The sequence below is a fragment of the Alosa sapidissima genome, chromosome 17 (assembly GCF_018492685.1).
Source record: "Alosa sapidissima isolate fAloSap1 chromosome 17, fAloSap1.pri, whole genome shotgun sequence".
NCBI classification, from domain to species: Eukaryota; Metazoa; Chordata; class Actinopteri; order Clupeiformes; family Clupeidae; genus Alosa; species Alosa sapidissima.
The window spans coordinates 6,439,131-6,462,939 of NC_055973.1; the positions used below are offsets into that span (position 1 = coordinate 6,439,131).

Consider the following 23,809-nt stretch of genomic DNA (forward strand, 5'->3'; position numbering starts at 1 on the left):
GTGGCTATCCCAGATAAAGGACTCACAGAGCATCAGAAAGGCAAAAATGTCTGCCTGGAGCTCAAGTTGATCTTGGTTTGTCCAAGTCCTGTTTAAATAACTTCAATTTGTTCAATTCAGTATTAAACCAGACAAGGAAAAGGTGTGCGCTAGTGCTGAGCCAATCCTGGCCACACCAGGTGTGAGAAACCACAAGTAAGACAGGTTGTAACATTCTTTAAACTTTTATTTGTACAGTTGATTTTTCCAGTATTTCAACAGCATAATTGTAATCAAACAATCCATGTAGTGTTCAAAAGATTGTTTTTTTGGTAGTTTTCTCTTTTAAAAGAAGCTAATGCTCTAAAAACCTGACAATGCTTTGATATTCCCTTCAATCCTGTAGGTAAAGCTGGTCCATCAAGACCTATATAGTGTTTGGTGACGGCTTTAAATTCTCAAGTTCAACGGCCAACAGTCAATGCTGGGTTTAGACATCAAGTTTCTGACAGCCTCAAGTAAGCTCTGAGTTCAGCAAGAGGCAAAACAGGCACACCTACCTACACGCCACACAGAGTACAGTACAACAGCATTAATACCATGTTCCAGGGCAATGAAAGAATAAAGCACTTGAATAAAAAGGGAAGACCTAGCATGGGTTTAAGCACGAAGCATTAGTGTTCTTGAAGAGTCGGAATGGACAAAGAAGATATTTCAATTGATGTTTGACACACAGTGTTTCTTCCTAAGTACAAGAATATTCGTCAACTGAGATGGAAAATGAAAAAAACTTGTATTTTGTGTGCTGTTTTTAAGACAAATGTGGGGGTCAACTTGGACACTTGCTGAGGTACTTTACATAAAATCTGAAATCAAGTTTGAAATATTTCTGAAAATGTTCCACATTAGTTATCTTACATGCATATGAAGCATACATAATTCAACAGACATTAGCCATTTCTAGTGTTGATGTTAAAGAACTTAAACTTTACATATAAATAAGTTTCCCAGCATCATAAATTAAACATAAGAATTGTTAAAAATAACTCAGTCAGAAACAAGGAATGTAGCATTTTACCACAAATAAAACAGTTGTTTTAAGAAATAGCTTTTGTTTACATTTTGAGACAACAGGTTAAGGCACGCCAGTCTGTGTTTTTTTTTTTTTTTAGTAAGAATTTGGCTCGAGCTTTGTTACCCCCAGCTATCGCTCGTTCCTGACCCTAACCTAACCTTTCCTTTTCTAACCAGGAACAAAGTTCTGGAGGTGTGTATTGATTGGGTTGGCTATTGTATTGTGCCAGTGATCAGTCATGGCTGCATCATGTTTCCAACTGAAAACATCCAGAAAGAAAGACAAACAAATCCAAATAAACATTCTGTTATAGTTCACCAGAACCAAAAACTTGACTCCAATGAAATGAGTCTGTGCAGAAATACCGTGTCTTTAAGCATTTAAAAACAAAAAAACAAAAAAAAACATACACCCAACATAAAACATATATAAAGTCCATTCGCAACGCACAGACATACTCTTTTGAAAGTGCCGAGAATAACTGATATGGTTAGTTACCCATTTTCCTAAGGTGTGCTTGTGACTCTCCACACGTCTCATAAAGACAGGGAGGGGCACCAGCAGTGTCCTAGGCAGCAGTCTACACCAGCGATGTCTCCACCATCACAACACCCTCCTTTTCCCTGTCGTCTTCAGCATGTGCTGCCCAAACTGTAAACAAACACAAGCGCACACACCACACACACACAGCAAAAGTGAGACACAGCAACCAACTCGTACCCATGGGTGGATGCACATGTGAGAAAATTACATTTCCACTAAGTCACTTTCACTTCTGTGGCTGAACAACTAAAATGCAGTAGAAATGGATGGGGTCAGCAGTACAGATGATTATGTTTAACACACCTTCACTTTCGAAATGAGTAGGACCTTGGATTTAATACACTGATTTGATTGTGGGGGGGTCACAATCCAGCCACTCTTGGCAATTATAAAATCATTGGCTTTCAGTTTTTTCTGGTGGATAACTTATACTATGAAGTCATTCTAGCAAGTAATCTTGAGGCATCCTGAATGGTTAATTACTCAGATTAAAGGTGTGAAAAACATGTTTGATGACACAATTTCTTTGGGCCTACAGACTCAGCTAGCAGAAGAAAAACATAGCTGTCAGTGGGAAGGCCTGTATTCCAGTGGGATATAAGCTTCTCTAGGATTTGATCACATGACAATACTAAGCAGCAAATCACTACTCCGCTTGATGTAAATATAGCATAGTGTCGCATAGAGTCACAGGGATGTCACATTGGTGTTTAATGTATTAGCTTAGACTCTACATTTAACATGCAACTTTTAAAAAAGTATCTGTGACTGCAAAAAAAAAAAGCTTATTTCATGAGGTCATGATGAATAAAAATTTTTGTCCCTAAAAGAAAGCACCATTTAAACATATTACTTTAGTGTAAATATTGAGACAACAATTGATCAAGCAGTTGTGATTAGGTGGTTGTGTCCCTCACCAGAGGCATGCCCGAGTGGGGCTGGGGCTGGGGCTTGGGGTCAGGGAGAGGCAGGTGGAAGTCGTCCTGGTTCTCGCTCTCCTCGCGGTACCGGTGGGCAAACTTGCGCTTCAGGGCCTCGGCTATGAGGCCAGCAGCATCGGTCGGGTCGGTGGGCTTTGGCTTGGTGTGGCCTTCCTCTGGCCGACTGGACACACACACAGTCAAGAAACATTTATGATGACTGAGTATACAGTACAGAAGCTAATGGATAAGTTATCAGTTGTGGTTTTAAGCAGATAACTGCATTTCTATGGCATATTAGAAAGTTAAGGTCAAACAGTCCTGTTTTTTTGCTTAAGAAGGTTCTTAACCTTAAGTCCCAGATGTATTGACGTGGCAACTACAAGCTGGTCAAATTCTATAAATGCTGATGGAGAGGTGCTTCAATTGCTTCCTTTTGTCACCTCTTATTCTAAAAGGATAGGAGATAATATCATCCCACAATTCTTTGTTGTAGCAACAACAAATGATCCACCATGACCCAAGTCAAAAACATCCAATCACATTAGTACATAGCCTAGTCTAGATCGGTCAGATTATCGGGCACTGTTGTTGTCTTTTCCTAAATCCTTATGAATTCTGAATCACATGTTCACTTAACCTCATGATATTTTCCACCCAAGTCAAGGAAAGAACACCGGATCTTTTTCTTGACTACAGCCTTCTAATTATTGTGCTTCTTGAATGTTTCTTAATAGCAGTCCATCCGTACTTCCTGTAGACAGTTCCAAGCACTTTAAAGTCCAAATCAGACAAGATTAGTTTGACGTGGGCATGTTTGATAATGCTATTATGCCACTCAGAAGACAGCTTTAAGTACGTCTAGGCCACAAGCCAGAGGTGAAACCATGTTGGCAACTTGCCTTCTCAGTTTGCGCGCCAACACACACACACACACACACATCTCACCTCTTGACGGAGCGCAGCTTGACCTTGCCCATGTCCTTGAGCACGTCTAGCATGCTGGGCTGCTTGGGCCCCGAGTCCAAAAAAGTCTGCTGTAGGCTGTCGCCCTTCTTGCCGCGGCGCTCTCTGATGAGCTCGATGGCCGAGTAGCTCCTCTGCAGGCCGGGACCGGGCGGGGGTGGCGGTGGAGGTGGAGGAGGTGGCGGAGGCATGTTGGGACTAGGTGGGGGTGGCGGAGGAGGGGGAGCTGTGGGCATCAGGAAAATAGGGGCAGAATATTAAACCAAAGATTCTAGAATACTAACCGCCTCAATCCTCTCTGACTAAACATGGATGGAAGCACATGTGCATACATGTTAACACCCTACAAGAAAAGAATTCAGCGTTCCAATATAACCTTGCACATGCTGTATGTATATGCATGTGTGCAAGTATCATTTATATTAGAGATGCACCGATAGATCGGCTGGTGACCGGAATCGGACGATTTTCACGTGATCGGCCATGACCGGCAACCGGCCGGTCAGTCTGAGACATGCCGATTTTATGCCGGTCAAATACACTCGTGCGCCGCAATTGTACCAACACCCAGCTGAGTTTGCAAAGTTTGAAGAAGCTAGCAACCAGGCCAACACTCAGGGCTGGATGTAGGGCTACAAAGAAAGCGCTAATAGGCTACTGAGTTTTTCTATGCAGCAAATGCTGTGCTTTACCATTGGCCTACTGCGTGGAATTTACTAAGCTGTCACTTCATTAGGCTACGTAAACATCGCTCATCACCGCCCGTCACTGCCGCTAATTGCGTGCCCACAGCTGAACCACAAGCCTGCTGAACGGAGATAAACGATTGCGACATTAAAAATAATCAGTTTAGCGATCATAGGCTAGGCTACATAATCAACAAGCAGCGACATACAGTAGCCCTAGTAGTTCTACTCCACTTAAAAAAAAAATACTCTAGGCCTAACTATTTACTGCACGTAGACTAGGGCTATGCCTTAAAATACCCTAGTCTAGCAGATTGAGAAGTGGATGTCGTGAAAGTGAACAAATGATGCCTATTAGAAAGGCAAACAAACATTAAAGTTGCTTTTGACATAGTAGCCTACAATGAAGAAAACTGATGCTCTGAATACTGAATCAGCCGTCTCTGAAAGTTTCTATAGCCTAATTGATGCATTTAACCGGAATTTGGATTTAATTTTTTCACCGCAAAAAACAGACGTGCACTGTTTTCATATGGTGGAGCACCTGATCGCTATTAGCACTTCTCCCCTGTGTTTGCGTGATAGCCTAGGCTACTACCACTTTTCCCTCGCCCTCCCATAAATTCATCAATGCATATGAAAATATGTTACATGGTAGTATGTTCAAATGCATCATGAAAATTGTTCTTAAATCTTTAGTTGGATATTGGATGTGAGAAGCATAAAATGGGTGTTCCATAACTTAACTTAATCCATAATTTGATACTGCATCTGAAGTTAGACAAGAATCTTCTTAGAAAAAGAATCTGTCTGCTCACCGGTTCCATTTTTTTTAACAGCCATTTCATCATTGATAAGTTGATTACACGTCTATATAAACATGTTCTATCAAAGAAAAGATAGAAAATAACTATTTGTGTGTGTGCTGTAAAATGGTTAGAAGAAATGAAATCGGAATCGGCTAAAATCGGTATCGGCAGGTCAAACTCTATGAAAAATCGGAAATCGGTATCGGCCCAGAAAATTGCAATCGGTGCATCTCTAATTTATATAGCTAATTAAATGGGTTGTACAATATTTTGTGTGTTTCTAAAGTTTGTAAAGTCCTTCGCCAAATCACTTCTGGGACCTTTAAAGAGTGTGTGACCTTTCCGGGCCTGCTCTGAGGTCGAACACACGCACACGCACACGCACACGCATTCCTCTCACCAGCTGTGTTTGCGCTGCGTTCCTGCGCCAGGACAATCTGTGCAATCTGAGCTCTGAGGCGGGCCAGCTCTGTCTCCAGGGCGCTGATCTTCTGGATGGCCTCATCGTTGACCACCGTCGGACCCTGCGGTGCGGGCTCTGCCTCGTGTAGGCTGGGTAGTGAACGCTGGCGGCGGAGCGTCTGAGGCTGTTGCGTACGGAACACCAGGCCCGACGGAGCCTCTGACCTGCAACAGACCAACCAACCAACCAACCAATCAATGCAGGGGAAATCAATCAATCTCTCAAATAAAATAAATACAATGTTAAATGTAAAATCAACAGATTAAAATGTGTGATGAATTGGTTGCTTCCTGGATGCTGTAAGGTCGTCCTAATGGCTTGACTAAGTTATCTGCCCTTCAGTATTTACTCAGAGCCATGTGATGGCTCATTACAACTAAAACAATCATTTAGCATCAGGCTTGACTATCAACATGTTTCTATCTGTTTATGATATTGTCCATCATACACAAAGAACAACAAAAATATCATTGGAACAATTTCAAGGATTCCTTACTTATATTTGTGGGAATGGAGTTCACCCTACCTGGGACGGTCACTAAAGTCCTTTTCGTCGTTGTCGATCCAGGCTACATCGGCCAGGGATGCCACAAGCCCATTAGGGGTGCTAGGGGGGTTGAGGGCAGTGAACGGGTGAAGCTACAGGAGGAGACGAAGGCGTGAGACAGGTGCGGACAACAAACATACTCTCCACATGACACTCCAGTCCACAAGGAAGACTGTTCTGAGCAAACATTATCACCACACACATATACGCACGCACACACACACAATTTGATTACTGATTTCACAAAGGTGTTAACGCATACATTATTGTACATGTATGTCAATAAGGACAATGAGCAGCTACTCTTGGTCAAACATTCCCTTAATCAGGATTGGTTAAGCACACAGATTATTTTAAACACTGTCGAAAGCGCAAACATGTAGAATGTTTACACCGACAGTCCACTCTGAAAGCATTTATGGAAAGTGCTGAAGCAGGAAACAAAGAGAGGAAAGAGAAATGGCATTTCTGTGCTAGGTACAGAGCCCAACCTGCTCTTATCTTCAGAACACTGTCCTATGGACAAGCATCTGAAGGCTTTTGGGAGGGCCTGCCCTCTGTCAGCACAAGCTAATATTTCCCAACAGGTAACCAGGTAACTGACCTAAAGCAGACAAGCTGCATTCCTCACATAGGACAGCTGGGAAGAAAGGAGAGGAGACAAAGAGAGACAAGACAGAGTGATACCCTTGACAGAAACAGTAATCATTTACAACAGCAAGAACATTGTCTAGACACATCAATTCAGTTGCACGCTACATCGGTAAAAACATCCCTAAGTGAATGTTTCTGGTTAATGTAATTTGATGCTTGTGGTCTGGGCAGATGCTTAGGTATCAACATGGAGAAGAAACCATGCATGGTGTCCTTATGTGGGCCTGACTGAATAAGTGTGAATGCTGAGCATTAATAAACAGATGGACAAAGGGGAACAAAGCCAGGAAGTGTCCCATAACAGCATAATGCAGGCAAGGAAGAAGCAAACGGGTTCTATAAAAGTACACTGCAACAGGCATGTAAACCAGCAATACAATCTGCTTTTAAACATCCAAATCAATGTTAAAATAAGACTAAATAAAGGAACCGTATTGAGAAGCTATACAAAATAATACATGAATCTACGCAAATCCTTATCACCTGGCACAAGAATGACAGCCATGCATGTGAAGACATGCATGTTTTTGAAGATCTGTGCGTGCCATAATCATAGGGCGTAGGGGGTGGAAAGACAAAAACACTGCATGTTTGGGTGGTAGGGATGGAGATGATATGAGCACCACATTTCTTATGTTGTGCATTCTTGTGCTGCCAATTATTTGTGTATTTCCTGAAAGCCAAAGCCATGACTGTACAGCACACTTAGTATAAGTATATATACTTTTTTGATCCCGTGAGGGAAATTTGGTCTCTGCATTTAACCCAATCGGTGAATTAGTGAAACACAAACAGCACACAGTGAACACACAGTGAGGTGAAGCATACACTAATCCCGGCGCAGTGAGCTGCCTGCTACAACGGCGGCGCTCGGGAGCAGTGAGGGGTTAGGTGCCTTGCTCAAGGGCACTTCAGCCACGGCCCACTGGTCGGGGCTCGAACCGGCAACCCTCCGGTTACAAGTCCAGAGTGCTAAACAGTGGGCCACGGCTGCCACTTCTGTTACTCAAAATCACAACAAACAGAAAAAAACAAACAAACATATTTTCCATACCTGAAAGTGGACTCTAGGGCATGGACCAAGAGGGAGAGTGGACCCAATCCTCCTGACTATACTCCTGGATGATCCAAAAAGCTTCGCTGATCCGAAAGCCTTCACATGCAGGAAAAATGTTAAGTCATTTACAGTCAAAGGAGAAATACAAGATGTTGTTAGAAATACAACACAATCTGTCACATACCAGATCCATCTCAATCTTCGTTAGGCTTTTATTCATCTTATCCATGGTTTGCACAAGCCGTCAGTCTTTCACATGGCTTCATCTCCTAAAAAGAGACAGAAGAATTAATGAATTATAGGCCTAAGCTCACTTAATAATCTAAAGACAATAAAGCTAGCAATGAAGGTTCCAAGTCCACAGTCGGTAAAATTCTGATAGTCTGATAAAGAGGTAGAGAATTTGGTTAAAGTGGAGTATATTGGTTGATATACCAAGCCAGTCAAGCCAAGACAATAAAAATTTCAGCTTCAACTGCCAGGAAAACTGGTCAAGAAAACCCTTAAGATACTTCAGATGAAATACAGGCTTCACTGCAAGAAAGTGGTGCGACTCTTTCAATACAACACGAACAAAAATGGGCTGCATGGTTAGGTTGCAAAAAAGAAAGCCATTACTGCGCCAATGCCACAAAACAGCACACTTACAATATTCCAAACAGCACATATAATATGTAAAACAGCACCTAGACAAGCTTCAGAACTTCTGGAACGTCATTTGGAAAGATGAGAGCAAAATTTAACTTTATGGTCACAACTAACACCATGTTTAGACAGAAGTCAACCAGGCTTATGACAAAAAGTGCACCATCCCATCTGTGAAGCATGGAGGTGGATCTCTGATGTTTGGGGGGGCAAGGTGAATGCAGCATGTCATCAGAAAATATTGTGCATGGGACACACTTGCAGTTTCAAACATGACAGCAGAAATCTGAAGGTTTTGGAGTGACCCTCAGTCTCCTGACCTCAATATCACCTCAATACTGAGACACTTTGGGGGAGATCTCAAACGTGCAGTTCATGCAAAACAACACAGGAAGGCATTTTGTCAAGAAAAATGGACATCTCTACATCTGCAAAAAGGACTCATCCACAACCATCACAAAAGACTGCAAGGACACATGGTTTAAAAAGGGACAATAAACAGTATTAAAAACTAAGGATATGTAAACTTTGGAACGGAATCAACTTATTATATTTATTGCTTTGTTTTGTCTAATGACTGCACTACTGCAATGCCTTATCTTTATATTTGAATTTCATTTAAAAAAAAAAAAAATTCTTTACCCTACTGGACAGCTTTATCTGGAACACCTGACGACAGTTAACGATTAAAAAAAAAATAAATAAAAAAAAAACCTTAAAACAAGAGAGGGCTGAAGTGGAGAATCTTTGATAACGTTGTAACAGTAAGCGATGGTTAACGTTAGCATCCGAGTATCAACTTCACTTAGTCCGCTGACTGTAAACAATCATCACACTTCACGTCATAACGTCACATAACATTATAATATTAATATTTGGCGGATTTCACTGTAAATATTTAGTTGATGAATGACACTTCACAATTCACTCGGAGGAATTGCCTGAAGTTTGTCTTGCTAGCTTAAATTAGCAACGTGTCTGGAAACACAAGCCAACTTTCTTTACCTCGCTAACTGCTAACAAGAAGCTAACCTAACCGCTCGTGGAGGCTAGTTCAAGTTATGAAAGTAGCAACAGAGCAGCTAACGTTAGTAAAACGTTCCCTGACCTGTTGGCAGTCACACAGTATCTAACAGTATTAGATGAACATGCCAGTTCAATACATATAAAACTGCTGTTCAAGGACTCAACTAAAAACTTCTAAACTTACCAGACATTCGGAGTTCTAATAGCTTTCGTTAAAGTCGCCATTTAGCTAGACTACACAAGGAGGAGTCGCCGCTACCACTGTTGCTGTTTAACCGGCCGACCGCTGATTTCTTGGAATTTTGGAACTTGACTCTCGTGCTGGCTCGCTGCATTACTGCCACCCACCGGACGGTGGGCTGTACTTCCTACTGACTGAAAGTAAAGTATTTCAAAGCAAATCAGTAAATTCTCATGTCAAATGCAATCTGTTGTTAATTAGATTAGATTCATTTTTATTCAGGATCACCTCACAAGATATTACTTAAAACATGCTGTTAATGATATTTGTCATGTTAGATTGTTCTGAAAGCACTGCGAATACATCTTAAATTCTTTGTTTGATTCTGAACAAAATCGCCTGCTAAAGTATTTAAACTTCAAGGTAAGTAGTTTGTATAAAAACGTTAGTCTTGGCACCTGTAGTATTTAAGTTGTGGATAGGCATGCATTCACCATGCCCACAAACAAACGACTACATCGTGAACGCTTTTATTTTACTGCAAAACCAGAACCCAAAAGCTACCCGCACCCTCTATCCAGCTTTTTCAGTAACACTTCTTCCCAGTGGCCCCTAGAATGCGGCTGCAAATGAAGTCGACCAATCAGTGTCTTTGAAGTTAGGAGGTACCAAATAACCAAACACAGCCGAACACAGCAGTCAGCTAGGCTAGCGAAAGAGGTTGAACCGCATGAGGGTACGAGTCAAACAGGAGGGTATATTTATTTTGTCTTAATGTTTGTTCACTCAGCCAGATCTTAATCTGTTCCAGCCAAAGCTAGTTCTATTTGAGATTGACACTTTGAACTTCTTGAAGAACGGAGAAACGTTTAAAGAGAGGTAACACTAGCTAACGTTAACTTTAGCAATCTGCTAGTTCATTCCTGCAAGCAGTGAGTTGTCTGTCCTGGGCGTGTTAAAGGTTATGTGTGAGTTGCTAAATGCCAATACATTCTGGACACAAGGTGATCTGGGAAATATACAATCATGGCCTATTGACTAGAATTCGACTTTAACGTTGTAATGTTGTAACACGCAGTACATGTATAATTTAGTTGTATAATGGATTAATATATTGTTATTTCAATGAAACGGGATTGGTTGACGATGGCTGTGTTGACAATGACATCAGTGCTGGGGATTTAGCGATACCTCAGGAAAGCAGGCTAGCCTTCTTCGTACCTTTGTTTGACTGCAGTATTTAACAGCAAAAAATTACGTAACATTCTACGTAAAGAGTACTCTTGTTTTAGTACTATTTCTTTGTATGGTCTTTAACCACAATGAAAGGCTTTTCGAGTATTAATGGTTAAGCTTATAAAGTGGTGACAACTGTTAGCTGTAGCTAATGTTACTTAGCTGGCTAACAAGGCCGACAGATCCACTGCCTTTCACCAATGTTCCCACCGCTGTTAAAGTGCACTTCGCTGACATTAGCATTAACATTAAGATATATGGAAGGAGGACGTATAATGTACTGATGTTATTATAGTGGTTGTACTGGTTGATTGATTGTGTGACATAGACCTCTGTTAGGTAGCAGGTATCGACAAAACGTAAACTGAATTTGGAAATCACACCGTTCATAACGTCTGTTTGAAACATTGTATCATATCTAACTTAATAAAGCTCTGCCTGTGTTTTCTTGCATAGCAATGAACCGTGACAATTGTCACTTGGCTGCCTTTTATTGCATTTGTGATCTCATGACATGCCTTCTAATAACAATGGATAACAATAGATGTGCATAAACCACCAGCCTTATTATACTCCATCAATGGACATCTATTTTCTTACATGCTGGGAGAGCACTACTTTATATGAAATCTTGCTGTATTTCATGAACACTTCTCTGTCTTCCTAGTGTAAGATCTGTGGTCTGTTGTGCATGGCACTCTGTGTGGCATCACCATGAGTGGGGAGCCAGACGCGTTGGCTGTGGTCAACCAACTACGGGACCTGGCAGCTGACCCCCTGAACAGGCGTGCGATTGTAGAGGATCATGGATGCCTTCCGGGTCTTATTCTGTTTATGGACCACCCCAATCCACAAGTGGTCTACTCAGCGTTATTAGTAAGTCATTGTTTTACAGAATCTGATTGTGGAAAGTGTCAAGATGTGTTTGTTGTAGCAGTTCAATCAGTTATTCTGACAGTGTGGCAGTGCTTTATTTTATAGCACACCTATCAGTGCGTGCCCATTAAATTCATGTTATTTGCATACCATCCATTTCCATACACCACCTTTGCAGGTGTACAAAGAGTTGAATCACTGAAATCAATGGCAATCCCCACCCTCTCAGTTTTGACATTTTTTCTGGAAGAAAGAATTTTAATTTAAAGAACCCCCCCCCCCCACACACACACACACACACACACACATGCTATATTACTTTATATTACATTATTGTATTACTATATATACTGCTCCTCTCCTCACTACATTGAAGTGTTAAACCTGTGTCATGTTCTTCATATCTTCCTTGGGCTGTTCCAACACATTGCTGTTGAAGGGGCTCAGGTAAATAACTTCCTGAATAATAATGATAATAATAATAATAATAATAGCAAAAGAAATCTTGTAGATAGAAGATTCTTCAGTTTCCTCATTAGTGGCAGTCTCAGCTGTGGTTTGGCACCCCCTGCTGCCTAATGCTGTCAGAATGGCTTACAGTGACGTCCAGTGGACCACACTCCCCGCCGCGTGTGCTGCGTAGACATTAACACTGTGGCCTTTTCCCCAGCAGTTTCTGAGGAACGAGACAAAGTGGAGACATCTGTCGTCTGCCCTGTTCTTTGAAAGCAGCTGGGGAGAAGGGACAGATTTTAAGATGTAAAAAAAAAATCTCATATAGGCCTGTGATGTACGGACAGTATCTAGTGACCTCTGTGTGTCAGTTTTTGTAGAGCTAGAAAGACTCATTGATTTTTTTTTTTTCTGCTGATCTTGTAGAATACTGGATTTTACATTCCCCTTGGCTTGTGGTCTTTTGTGTTCCCTCCCCTCTCAACCAACATTCTCACAGGACAGACTTGCAACTGTGTAGTAAAGTCTTGTTAAGGCATATTAGTTAAGAAGTTAGTTATGACTTACTATCGTCAACTCTGTTAGTCTTTCCCTGAAGGGGCATAGAAGGTCCTTTATCACTGTCCTTGTAGTGAAGAGTCCTTGTAGTTACCCGTTCCCACAGGTTTGTCCTCTGTGCACTTGGTCTTAGTTATGTAAACACGGTGCTGGCTGCAGCTGCAGTTGGAAGTTGCTGTTGTGTTTTCCTATCCGTCTCCAGAACCGTAATGTGTGTCCTTGTCCTTGCAGGCGGTGCGCTATCTGGCAGAATGTCGGGCCAACCGAGAGAAGATGAAGGCGGGGCTGGGCATGATGCTGAGTCTGCAGAACGTCATGCAGAAGTGAGTCCAGCCATCTCAGAACCGACACGACCGACATGGCACAACCGCACGCATTGCACTTTTTTTTCTTTATTTTGTTATTATTTCCAGGGTGGGGGGAGAGATGGGGTGGAGACAAACCAGAGGACCAATCCTCCTCACTTTCGTCTGCTGGATTGTGTGTTGTAGGCACATATCTTCGGTGGTTAAGGGGCTGAGTGTGGCTGCGCTGTCACAACAGAGTTGATTCATTGTGAATCTGAATGGGGGATGATAATGTAAAATGTACTGTTTTTGCATGATGTATTGTGACCATAACGGGCACCCTGCTACTGCATGCAGAAATGTACCTTTTTTTCCTCCACGTGGCTGTCGAGCAGAGGCCTGCTGAGGTCTTTGATTTAATGTCGGAGATTTGCATAGTTTGCCAGGAAGATAGAGTAATTAAGGACGGGATGGCCCCTCATATATTTAAACTCTGAACAGCACTCTGTGTTCCATCACAGCAGGCTTTGGAGTTTGTGAAATCAATGTGAAATAAGCCACCTTAGATGGAATTGGTCATGGTCATGAGGTGAAATGAGGTTTGATGGAAGTGTGTTGAGCAGCTTAAAGCATGCTGTATTTGTGCGTGTGGGTATGTGACTCCGGCTGCTCCACAGGGTTTGGTTAATTGAGGCGTGAGGGCCAGAGGAGAGTGTTTGTGGGCACAGGGTGACGAGGGCTGGGTCGACTGCGAAGGTCCCGGGGCACTTTGACAGGAAGTGACGGCTGTTTATCACCAGAGATCACACAGAAAAGTGCCAGAGGTGGGCAGAATGCACCATGATCCAAACCCCCCCTCCACACACACACACACACACACACACACACGCACGAACACCTCCTCCAGCCAACCTCCTCTTCTACTGGGCCCTGGAACCGCCAGTCATTTTGGTTACCGTGACGCCTGTCAAAGAAGTGCCCTGGAGTCTCGCTGCCTCTCTCTGTGTGTCACGACTCCAGACGCGTTGACTTTGAGCAGAGGTTGTTTGTAGCCGCAGAGGAAGGATCCAAGAAACTGTACAGAAGTTTCACTATTATTTTTCTTCTCAATCCATTACTGAAATATCAGAGATGAATGTTTTTACCATGCAGATCTATGGACAGGGCAGTTCCACACCGGTCTCTCATATACACATTACTCTTTGAGGTACTGTAATATTTATGCCCAAAACACAGTTTTTAAACATATAAAGGGAAGTCAAAACTGTTGTATGACTGAAACCATAACCTTCAATGAGGCTACAATACATTTCTGCGCCTAGTATAAAGAAAACTGGCCGCTATACCTCTCCTGCATGGCATGAGTGGTATGTAAATATGCAGTACAGTAGGCGTGCCTTGCGGTGTGCCCCGGGGTCATGTGTGCGGGCAGGAAGCCACTCGTGCTTGCCTGGCTGGCCGGCTGGCTGGCTGTGAGGGGGCAAGCGACAGGGCCATGCCGGGGAGCACATGTCAGCTCCTGTAGCGTCGGCTGAGTGATGGCCGGCTGACATGGCCCATATACGCACGGGGGCCCTTGTGTCAAAAGTGACCTCGTATGGTGGAAGGCAAAGAGCTGCTGAGTCTCCTAACCCCCCTGAGAACAAAAGGGTCAGTCGACCAGAGACCGCAGCCTCATGCTGGGAGCTCTCTCTCTCTCTCTCTCTCTGTCTCTCTCTCTCTGTCTCTCTCTCTCTGTCTCTCTCTCTCTCTCTCTCTCTGTCTCTGTTTCTCTCTGTCTCTGTTTCTCTCTCTCTCTCTCTCTGTCTCTGTTTCTCTCTCTCTGTCTCTGTTTCTCTCTCTTCCATCCCTGATTAAACCCTGGTCTCTTATTTTTAGAATGATCGGAGCATTTCTGCTATGGCGTTGACATGTAGTATTAATGTTAAGGTTGATTGGCACATAGCTGTGAATTAAAAATTGCCAGCATGTGAAAGCTATGTGGAAACTAACTGAAGCATGTGAACTGTTCGGACATGTATAGGGCTTTATTTTTATACCGCAAAGGTTAGAAGGCGGCAGCACTGTATGTCTGGTTGTCTCTCTCTCTCTCTCTCTTTCTTGGCCCCCATACTGGGCAGTCCAAGCCCACACACAAACACTCACAGACACACACACACACACACACACACACACACACACACACACACACACACACACAAACACACCATGCAGCTGTATTGTCCCCTGATGTCTGCTGGAGAGACGACCTTTTGAAATAGCCAGGCAGCTGGTAACGACAGACACACCTGACTGAACGAGGAGGGGGGTCCAAGCATTAGTAGAAGATGGGTTTTTATGCTATTAATCCATGATGAACTAATAGGATGCTCAGAGTGCAAAGCTCCACCACGGCAACATCTCACAATGTTTACAAAAGTGAAATGTAAAATTTGTGGATTTTCTGCTTTTTGTTTAATCCTGCTGACAGACAAACAGACTGCACCAAAACCATAACCTCTTTGACTGAGGTAATGATTATTCTCGTAGCCTTCACATCCCTTCATTTTATGTAATCAATCGAAGGGAAAAAGAAGTTGATTTAAAATGGAAAACATTTTGATTACAACTCCAGATTATGAGAAATGAATATTATTTAAGTTATGGATACCTGTCATCCATGTCTGAGTTTAAGACTGACGAGGTATAATATTTCATTAGGTTGTGGTAAATAAAATGTAGTTAAGCATATAAAGCACATGTAGACTAAAAGCCAGCTGCTGTTTGTGTACAGAGGCACAACGCCAGGGGAGACCAAGCTTCTGGCATCCGAGATCTACGAGATCCTCCAGAACTCCAGCAACCCGGAGGCCGAGCAGGCCGAGGCCGCAGCCTCCTGCCGACGCAAGGCCCAGTTCTTCCTCGGCTCCACCAACAAGCGGGCCAAAACCGTCGTGCTGCATATCGATGGTCTGGACGACTCGGTCAGTGCCAGCCTTCACACCCCACTTCCATAGCATTATGGGCTCGTGTGGACTTCTCCCTCTGTAATGACTTTCATTCTGATAAGCCCTCTGTGTCTTCTAAGTTGTTCTATTATGAATCTCGATGAATATAACATTATAGATCACTACATGTTACGTGTAACAGTCTGTATAAAGAGGCATTCTTTACAGCTGCTGCTGATTCCTTTGTAACTGAACACATGAACTAAGCGTTGTTAGCATGTTGATCTACAGCCTGGTTGGCATGTAGTCTGTGATGTTGACCTACTGTTTAACAAGGCCTCTAGAGAGTGTATGTGGGGGGGGGGGGGGGTTGAAAATGCCACGAATCAAACAGCATGGGGTGTAGATTGAACCTGAGCCATACGCCACAGGACAGAAGCACCTAGCCAGGTGACATTACCGCTGCATCTGTCTCAGATTCGCCCTGTTAAGAGGGGAGAATATCTGTTTCGATGTGTACATAGGTAATGTTAACATAACCGTCTACCAACATAACAAGCACATACAATGACACATTGATTTATTGAGTAGTTGACTAAATTGGTGTCACACATTAAAGTGTGTACGTGTAGGGTAAGGTGTCTTTGGTGTCTTATGGATTCCCATAAGCAGGTTTGCTTACATTAAGAGTGTGTGTGTGTGTGTGTGTGTGTGTGTGTTAATTGTGTCCCTCAGGCCCGGCGTAGCCTGTGTGAGGAAGCTCTGTTGAAAATCAAAGGGGTGATCAGCTTCACCTTCCAGATGGCTGTCAAGAGATGCGTGGTGCGGATCCGCTCTGACCTGAAGGCTGAGGTGAGACTCGCTCCAACTGACATCCTTCAGAAACTGGATTCTGTGTGAAGACACAGATTACACCAAAGACAACTCTGGGGGAACAGTTGATGGGAAATGGAAAATGGTTGGTGCTACCCAGCCATGCAAGCCTAGACAGGAGAGCCAATCACCTCAGTAGTACTTGCCACATGAATAGAGCACACTCCTTTGGGAAACGAACATCCTGGCATCCGACTAGCTCATGCTAACAGGCTGAACTTAATGTTCTAGTACCTTGACCTAGTTATTTGAACATCTTGATCTTGAGCTTGATCTTGAGCTATCAAGACCGGATGCTAACCTGAGCCTGGACTGATTTGATGATGTAATCAGTTGCTTTGATTGTCTAATGAGCTGCTTTGATAGTGTAATGTACTGTGTTGATACTATGTGCTGTGAAATGGTAGCTGTAGGAGTTTGTAGTTCTTACCCTGACTCACTCTCTATCTCTCTCTCTCTCTCTCTCTCTCTCTCTCTCTCTCTCTCTCTCTCTCTCTCTCTCTCTCTCTCTCTCTCTCTCTCTCTCTCTCTCTCTCTCTCTCTCTCTCTCTCCTTTTCTTTTCTTTCTCTCTCTCTCTCTAGGCCCTCGGAACAGCCATAAGTTCAACCAAAGTGATGAAGGCCCACCAGGTAGTGAAGGGAGAGGACGGAGCTGAGGTGAGTCTCATTTTCTGAGTACTTGGGACAGTCACCTCAATGTGCAAGTAGCCAGTGGTCAAATGTTCCTCAGGTTAAGGTGGCCCAATAGTAACGCTGCATGCTCTACATTGAGATTCTTGTCCAGGGCTGTAGGTCTATGAATGTATGAGGTTGTGTTATCTAAATCTAGTGGTCTAGTGGTCCGTGTATTGCTTTGGAAATGGATGTATATGGATGTGCGTTTGTGTGATTGATTGGTTCCTACACGGCAAGTTTTTGGATGTCACATTTCGATGTCTTCCCCCTTTGGCTTCAAGAGCTTTTAATACTAGGTCAGCAATTCTTTGTTTAATTGCTTCGGTTCGGTTTCAGTAATGCTCCCGATTATAGATCCGTATGTTTGGCCCCTCCTGTGTGTGTGTGTGTGTGTGTGTGTGTGTGTGTGAGCACAGTGGATCTGCTACTGTGAGGTGATGTGAGGAAGCCGGGCTCCAGTGCTGGCGGTGGTGTCTGTCTGGCAGTGGGGGCTGAAAGTGGGGCGAGGGTGATTCAGCCTGACGTGTGGGGGCTGGTAATGCTGCCCGTCAGCCCCTGGAGCCGCAACTAGCTTCCCAACATGCGCGCGCGCGCGCACACACACACACAAACACTCACTGATTAATAAACACGCACACACACAGACATACACAGACATGCACACACACACACACAATGACTCACACACCACTCACACAGACACCATACACACACACACACATGCAAACACTAACTCGGAAGCGCACACACATACACTTGGCTTCCACCCTTCACACAAGTTACTCACTGGGTCTCTCACTCGCTCACCCAGTCATTTGACCACTCCCATGATCCTCCTCTCCTTTGACCCTGGAGCAGTAGATCAGCATCCACCACTGTCAGGGCTTAGATCTGCTTACACACACACACACACACACACACACACACAGACATTGGTACGAAGAGCCAGTATGTTAATTAAGAAGCCTGTCCTCCCTGGTGAGGCTTGAAGGGCGTTTGCTACCTCAAGGTGTAAAGCTATGGCCTGAAATGGCCATCAGTAACTATTCATCAGTGTCCCCACTCTAAGGTCATGTAGTTCCTTCTTTCACCAGCAGGTGGCAGACTTGATTGTCATATAAGAGGTGAGAGGTTTCCAAAGCATGAATACACTATGTTGTACAAGTGGGAATGTGGCTTTACTTCTGTAATGTCGTTTGTAATGTTCAGGTGTCATGTGTTGTGTGGGGAATATGTGTTGTACAGTTGTGTACTGTGCAATAGTCTACTCTGTAGAGAAAGTGTTAGTTGCAGGTTTGCATCTTTTGTTTTGTATATTTTAATTAACCAAGGCTGGCTTGTCAGGTCACATTTGTGAGTGTTGAGGTGTCACCCAGCCACAACATGTAATTAAGGACCTTTCCAGCCTCACCAACCATCACTGGGTAGGACACCCAGTGGCTTCTCTCTGATTCACTCTATCCTAAGTGAAGAGAGACAGGTTGATCATTCTTTACATTGGAGTCGGTATACAGTGGAAACTTTCCGGTTGCACTGTACATGTCTTATCTATACGTTTTGAAAAGTCCTCCTGATACTTGGTTTAATATTGCTTAATTTGGTAGAGTGGTGATGTTATAACAGAGCTAGCTTCAGGTGTTGCCTTGCTTTTTGTGTGAGGATCTCTTCACCCCCTCCAATTCTTTCTTTCTTTCTTTCTTTCTCTCTCTCTCTCTCTCTCTCTCTCTCGTCCTTTCCTCCACCCAGAGGATGGTTCCGCTGGAGGAGGATTCGGATGTGGTGGTGGAGCAGAACCTGGACCTGCCGGACTATCTGCCCGAGGACGAGAGCCCATCACAGGAGCCGCACAAGGCCGTGTCTCGCCTTGGCTCCATGCAGGACGGTGCAGGCTGGCTCAGCACGGCCGCCAACTTCCTGTCACGCTCCTTCTACTGGTGACCTGCGCTCTAAACCCCCCCAACTCAGCCCACACCCCTTCCTCCCTGTCCCGCTTCCCCCTCTCATCCCCACCCCTCCTGTCCCATCCTCACCTCTCCTCACCTTTTGCCCTGCACACCCACACCTGCCCTCCAGGGGGTGCCGGACTGCCAAGTGCAATTTTATTTTTGCAATAACCACAACTGTGTATAAAACAGTTACAAACAACAACAACAGCAACAGCAGCAGCAGCAGAGACCGCCTGCTCCCAGTTACCCTCCAGATGATGACCTCACTAGCTCTGCACACTTAGTCAACTCACCACTGAAGCCATAAAGGGGACGGATACCACGCTCACAATAGGCTTCTCACCTTAACCCTCTGACATCACTTCCTGTTTTTGTTCTTTAATTTTTAAGTCATTTTTCAACGGTTTTAAACCCCCCACCCCCCTGCACTCTCCCTTTTGATGGGTCCATCCTGCCCACACCTAATGCATGGTTGCCCATGGCATTTGCGAGTGTGTTCTAGTAGTTGGACTGACCGCATGTCTGCAGGTCTGCTCTGGCATGGACAGGTGACGGTGGAAATATGCCACCCTTTTTTTTCTCAAGTGCTCTAATTTTTTCTTCTACCCTCGGATCTTTTACTGTCCATCTTAAACTTCCCTCTTCTTTTCTAGGGATTATTTGATAATGAATATTATTTTCCCCCTGCCGTTTAGGCCTCTTCAAAGCATGCTGTAATTTTTTATGCCTTTTTTTTCCTTTGTTTGCCATTGTTCTTCACAATGTTTATCCTTTCATGCGTGTGTGAGCTTTTTTTTTCTCTCTTTTATGCTACTCCTGCTTGTCCTTATATTTATATATTGTTTTAAGATTTTTCTCTTTTTTTTTTTTCACTGACATTTTTTGAAATCTTCTGGGGAAAAAAGTAAGCAAACAAACAAATATACATAATCTTTGGTTATCATTTGCTCCGTTTGAATTCACGGGATCCACTCTTCCTTGTTTGTGAGCCTCTTAATCTTAGCAGGTCTCCTTCCTTATTGGAAGTTTTGTAGACACCAGCAGAGGCGACGACTTGGGTTGTTGTGGAGCAGACATTAAATACCTCGCTTGCTTCACTCCGAAAAGGGAAATGGGGACAACCTAAGCTACTCTGCGACACTTCTTCTACTGTAATGCCGTGTGCCAAGCATTGTAGTATACGCAAAACCTGTAGATGTGTAAATATATATATAAATAGCCTCGACACTACTTAACCAAATGGGCTAGTCACTGCTATGATTGCCTAACCCCCTGTAGTTATGATGATAAAAACACACTAACAACTTCAGATTTTCACCTTTTGGCTGTTCACCCCACAAAGAAAAGTAAAAAAGAAACAGGTCCACGTTCAGAGCCTTTCAGCAGCATTGCTACTGTCGCTTGCATTGCCACTACCGGCTCTTTCTGGTGCCTGCTCCACTACATGCACACCTCGGCTGGACAGTCCCGCCCCAACCTTTTTTTCTATCGGCTCATTCCCGACCAACCGTGTCCATATTGGTTTTTGCCCATTGAGTGACCACACATGCATATCTGAGCTGCTTTTTCACAAGTGCAGAAAACAAACAAAAATCAGGGGTTCACATACTTTCCGTGTTCATATAAAGGTTGTAGATCGAGGAAAACTGTCACTCACTCATCTCTAATCATTAGACTTCCTTCTTTGACACTGTCACGAGACCATTTCTATCAAATGTTTGCCACTCTCCCACAATTCACCCTAGAGATTGCTTTGGTAACTAGAATGGCTAACACACTGTTCACCCACTCTACCACCAAAGGAGTTTGAAGCTAAAAGAGGATTTCAAGACAAACTGACATAGAAGTGATAATGAAGATTTGCCTTGCCTTTTTTCACACCTCTTTTTCTCTTTTCTATGTTTCTTTTTTAAAGAGAGAGAATGGGAATTAAGTACATTTTAATATAAGGAAGACCAACCTAGTTCCATGAAGTCGTGAGTGATCCTAATTGAGATGCCACGTTATGTGGACTGATATGGATTATTTGACTGAGGTAATTTTTGCACGTCACCATCCTTCCAAAATGTTGCCTACGATCAACAACATGTAATCCTTCAGTATTATATTTAACTAGAGGATTCAAGTTCACTTCATAAGTTAAATAATGTACAGTAGATTTTTTTTTTTTTGTTACACCTCTTGTACTGTTGTCATCCTTACTTGAACATTTCCTCTTGATTTGATTTTTTTCTTTTCTTTGCTTTTTGATTAACATTCAATTTTCATTGTTCAGTAGGAAGGCAGAACAAGAAAGGGTAGCAAAACCTCCATAGTTAACTAGCTTCTCGTGTACAGTGTATATCTGCTATGTGAAGTATTTCAGGTCACAAACAACTGTTGCCTGTTCACAATAATGACAAGTTATTAAAATAAAGCTAAATGGAAAGAAACAGTTTGACATGATTTATTTAAATGTCTTTGTTTTAAAGATTGATTCGGTACATTACTACGTTACTCAGACCAACAAAAGGCTGTTGCCTGGAAATGTTGCCTAAATTTGAAATGGGTTTACATCATCAATGAAACTAAGCTGAACTTCAATAGATGCAACTACAAAACATTATCTCACTTTTTTCCTTTTCATCAAATGTTACAGTAGAGGCTTTTCATCCCGAGACAAGTATCTTGAGTATATCCCTCTTCAGAAATGTCATCACTCAGTACAGATGGATGAGGTCTCACCAGGGGATATGTGTGGAGGGACTTTTGAACTGGAATTCCCTGGAGGTGGTAGAGTCTCGGCTCGGCTGGACGGGGTGTTTGGGTTGGGCCTGCTTGACTCTGGTGCCGCTGGGTGCTGCTGACTGGTTCTGCCTGTTGGGTGGCACCAGGCGGTCTGCCTGCAACCCCTTCTCCCTCCTTCCCTCTGCTCTGCTCCGCCTCGTTGCCACATCAGGACCCAAATGCTTGGCTCGGGGACACTGGCATCTGGCAACCCAGAACACCATGGCAACCCGCAGAGTTAAAAGCAAGAGGGGAGTGATTTTTGCATCCGTGTGCATACAAAGTGTGCATGCAAGTGATGGAGGGAGAGGCAGAGAATCTGTTTTCCATATGACCGAAAGTATGAACAGCCCTAGGGTGCCTCCTCTCACCCTCTACCACCCCACCACACTGTGCTCCTCCTCCTCCACCCTCCCCTCCCCCTCGCCTCCAGACACTGCTGGATCTTAGACTTGTGCGAGAGCTGCTGCGACTCACAGGAGGCCAGCTGCGGAGCCTGGAGCCGAGAGGGGTGGCAGCAGCAGTGGCAACAGCCGCGGTCGATCGCTGGGGCATCTGCTGATGGGTCTGCCAGCAACAGCAGCGACCGCTGTCACCACCGTTTGCAAGCACACGCCTGGCCTCCGCACACACACACACACACACACACACACACGTCACAGCGATGCGGTACGGCGTGGTGACTGCACGGCCCAGGCATGTCATCTTGCGGAAGAGGACGAGAGAGTAGAGCAGAGGAGAAAAGGCGAGTAAGCACAATTTCGACGGGATTCGCTCCGTGTTGTTTTCGCACAGGTCAGCTTGGATTGGTTTGTTTGTTTGTTCATAATTGACCTCATTTCAGGAGGTGAAGAAATGAAGAAATGCTTATTGCAGCATAAAATGTAAAATTTTCAGTACAACAGCACATCTGTCACAGTGTCAAAATGTAGCAGTACACAATAGGGAGAGGTTTTAACTGGGTACTTGACACATCTACACGACAATCTTGCAGTAGATTATATAGTCTTGCAAAATATATATATATATATATATATAATATATATTATATCTATTCTCCATGAACCATGTCCAACTATATTAAAAATATGTATTTCAGAGAGGATCCACCCCCTCAAGGTGCACTGAAAGGTTCACTCGATTGTCTTATGTGCTGTAATATACTACATGTCCACTTTTAGATCAATGCAGCAACGTAGCTTACAATTTTGTTACTTTTATAAGCACAGTTACAGTTTGATGACTTGTGTCTCCCTGGGCATCACCCTGAATGATTTCCCATGTATTACACATATATTGTTTCTCCTCTAGGGGGTGTGAGTCAGCCATGAACCACATGTGTATTTAGCCAATATCCAAGCACATAGAGTCAGTGTGTAAGATCTAAGAAAGCACAGTTCACTAGCACAATGTGCTTTTCAGGAAAGTAACTTAGGTTTGAGTGCTCGCTTCAGAAACAAGTCCTTAAATACTGTGAGACTTAAATTACTTGGGGAGCATATCTCTTTTTCTGCACAAATGATTTAATCTCTGTGTGACGTATTGGGATTACTGGAGATTTTAGGAGACTTAAGATTTCTAAAACTGAGTGATGAGTTGTGAAAGCTACTGTGATATTTGATAACACTCCCCTACTCTCTGAGCGCCTCATTGAGTACTTG

At 43.5% G+C, this 23,809-nt stretch overlaps 2 protein-coding genes across 7 annotated transcripts; one reads left to right on the forward strand and one right to left on the reverse strand.

Annotated features, from left to right (window-relative positions):
• Positions 1-208: 208 nt before the first annotated feature.
• mtfr1 (mitochondrial fission regulator 1) lies at positions 209-18,184 on the reverse strand. Of its 5 annotated transcripts, none has more exons than XM_042067465.1 (10): positions 18,171-18,184; positions 15,438-15,440; positions 9,555-9,625; positions 7,884-7,968; positions 7,697-7,795; positions 5,968-6,080; positions 5,379-5,605; positions 3,466-3,709; positions 2,515-2,701; positions 209-1,705 (listed from the first exon to the last, which is right to left on the reverse strand). In XM_042067465.1, exons 4-10 carry the CDS (start codon positions 7,926-7,928, stop codon positions 1,658-1,660), a joined length of 963 nt encoding a protein of 320 aa, XP_041923399.1. In that variant the 5' UTR covers positions 7,929-7,968; positions 9,555-9,625; positions 15,438-15,440; positions 18,171-18,184; the 3' UTR covers positions 209-1,657. The 5 variants fall into 5 exon arrangements, 4 of the variants coding, with proteins under 4 accessions (XP_041923399.1, XP_041923400.1, XP_041923398.1 ...); XM_042067466.1 differs by lacking the exon at positions 15,438-15,440 and adding an exon at positions 15,919-15,920; XR_006024501.1 differs by lacking the exons at positions 15,438-15,440; positions 18,171-18,184 and having other exon boundaries at positions 209-1,313; positions 1,553-1,705; positions 9,555-9,708.
• Positions 10,229-21,814, forward strand: armc1 (armadillo repeat containing 1). Of its 2 annotated transcripts, none has more exons than XM_042067468.1 (7): positions 10,229-10,430; positions 11,455-11,663; positions 12,906-12,997; positions 15,735-15,924; positions 16,624-16,740; positions 17,344-17,418; positions 19,183-21,814. In XM_042067468.1, exons 2-7 carry the CDS (start codon positions 11,502-11,504, stop codon positions 19,372-19,374), a joined length of 828 nt encoding a protein of 275 aa, XP_041923402.1. In that variant the 5' UTR covers positions 10,229-10,430; positions 11,455-11,501; the 3' UTR covers positions 19,375-21,814. The 2 variants fall into 2 exon arrangements, with proteins under 2 accessions (XP_041923402.1, XP_041923403.1); XM_042067469.1 differs by having other exon boundaries at positions 10,230-10,306.
• The last annotated feature ends 1,995 nt before the right edge of the window (positions 21,815-23,809 follow it).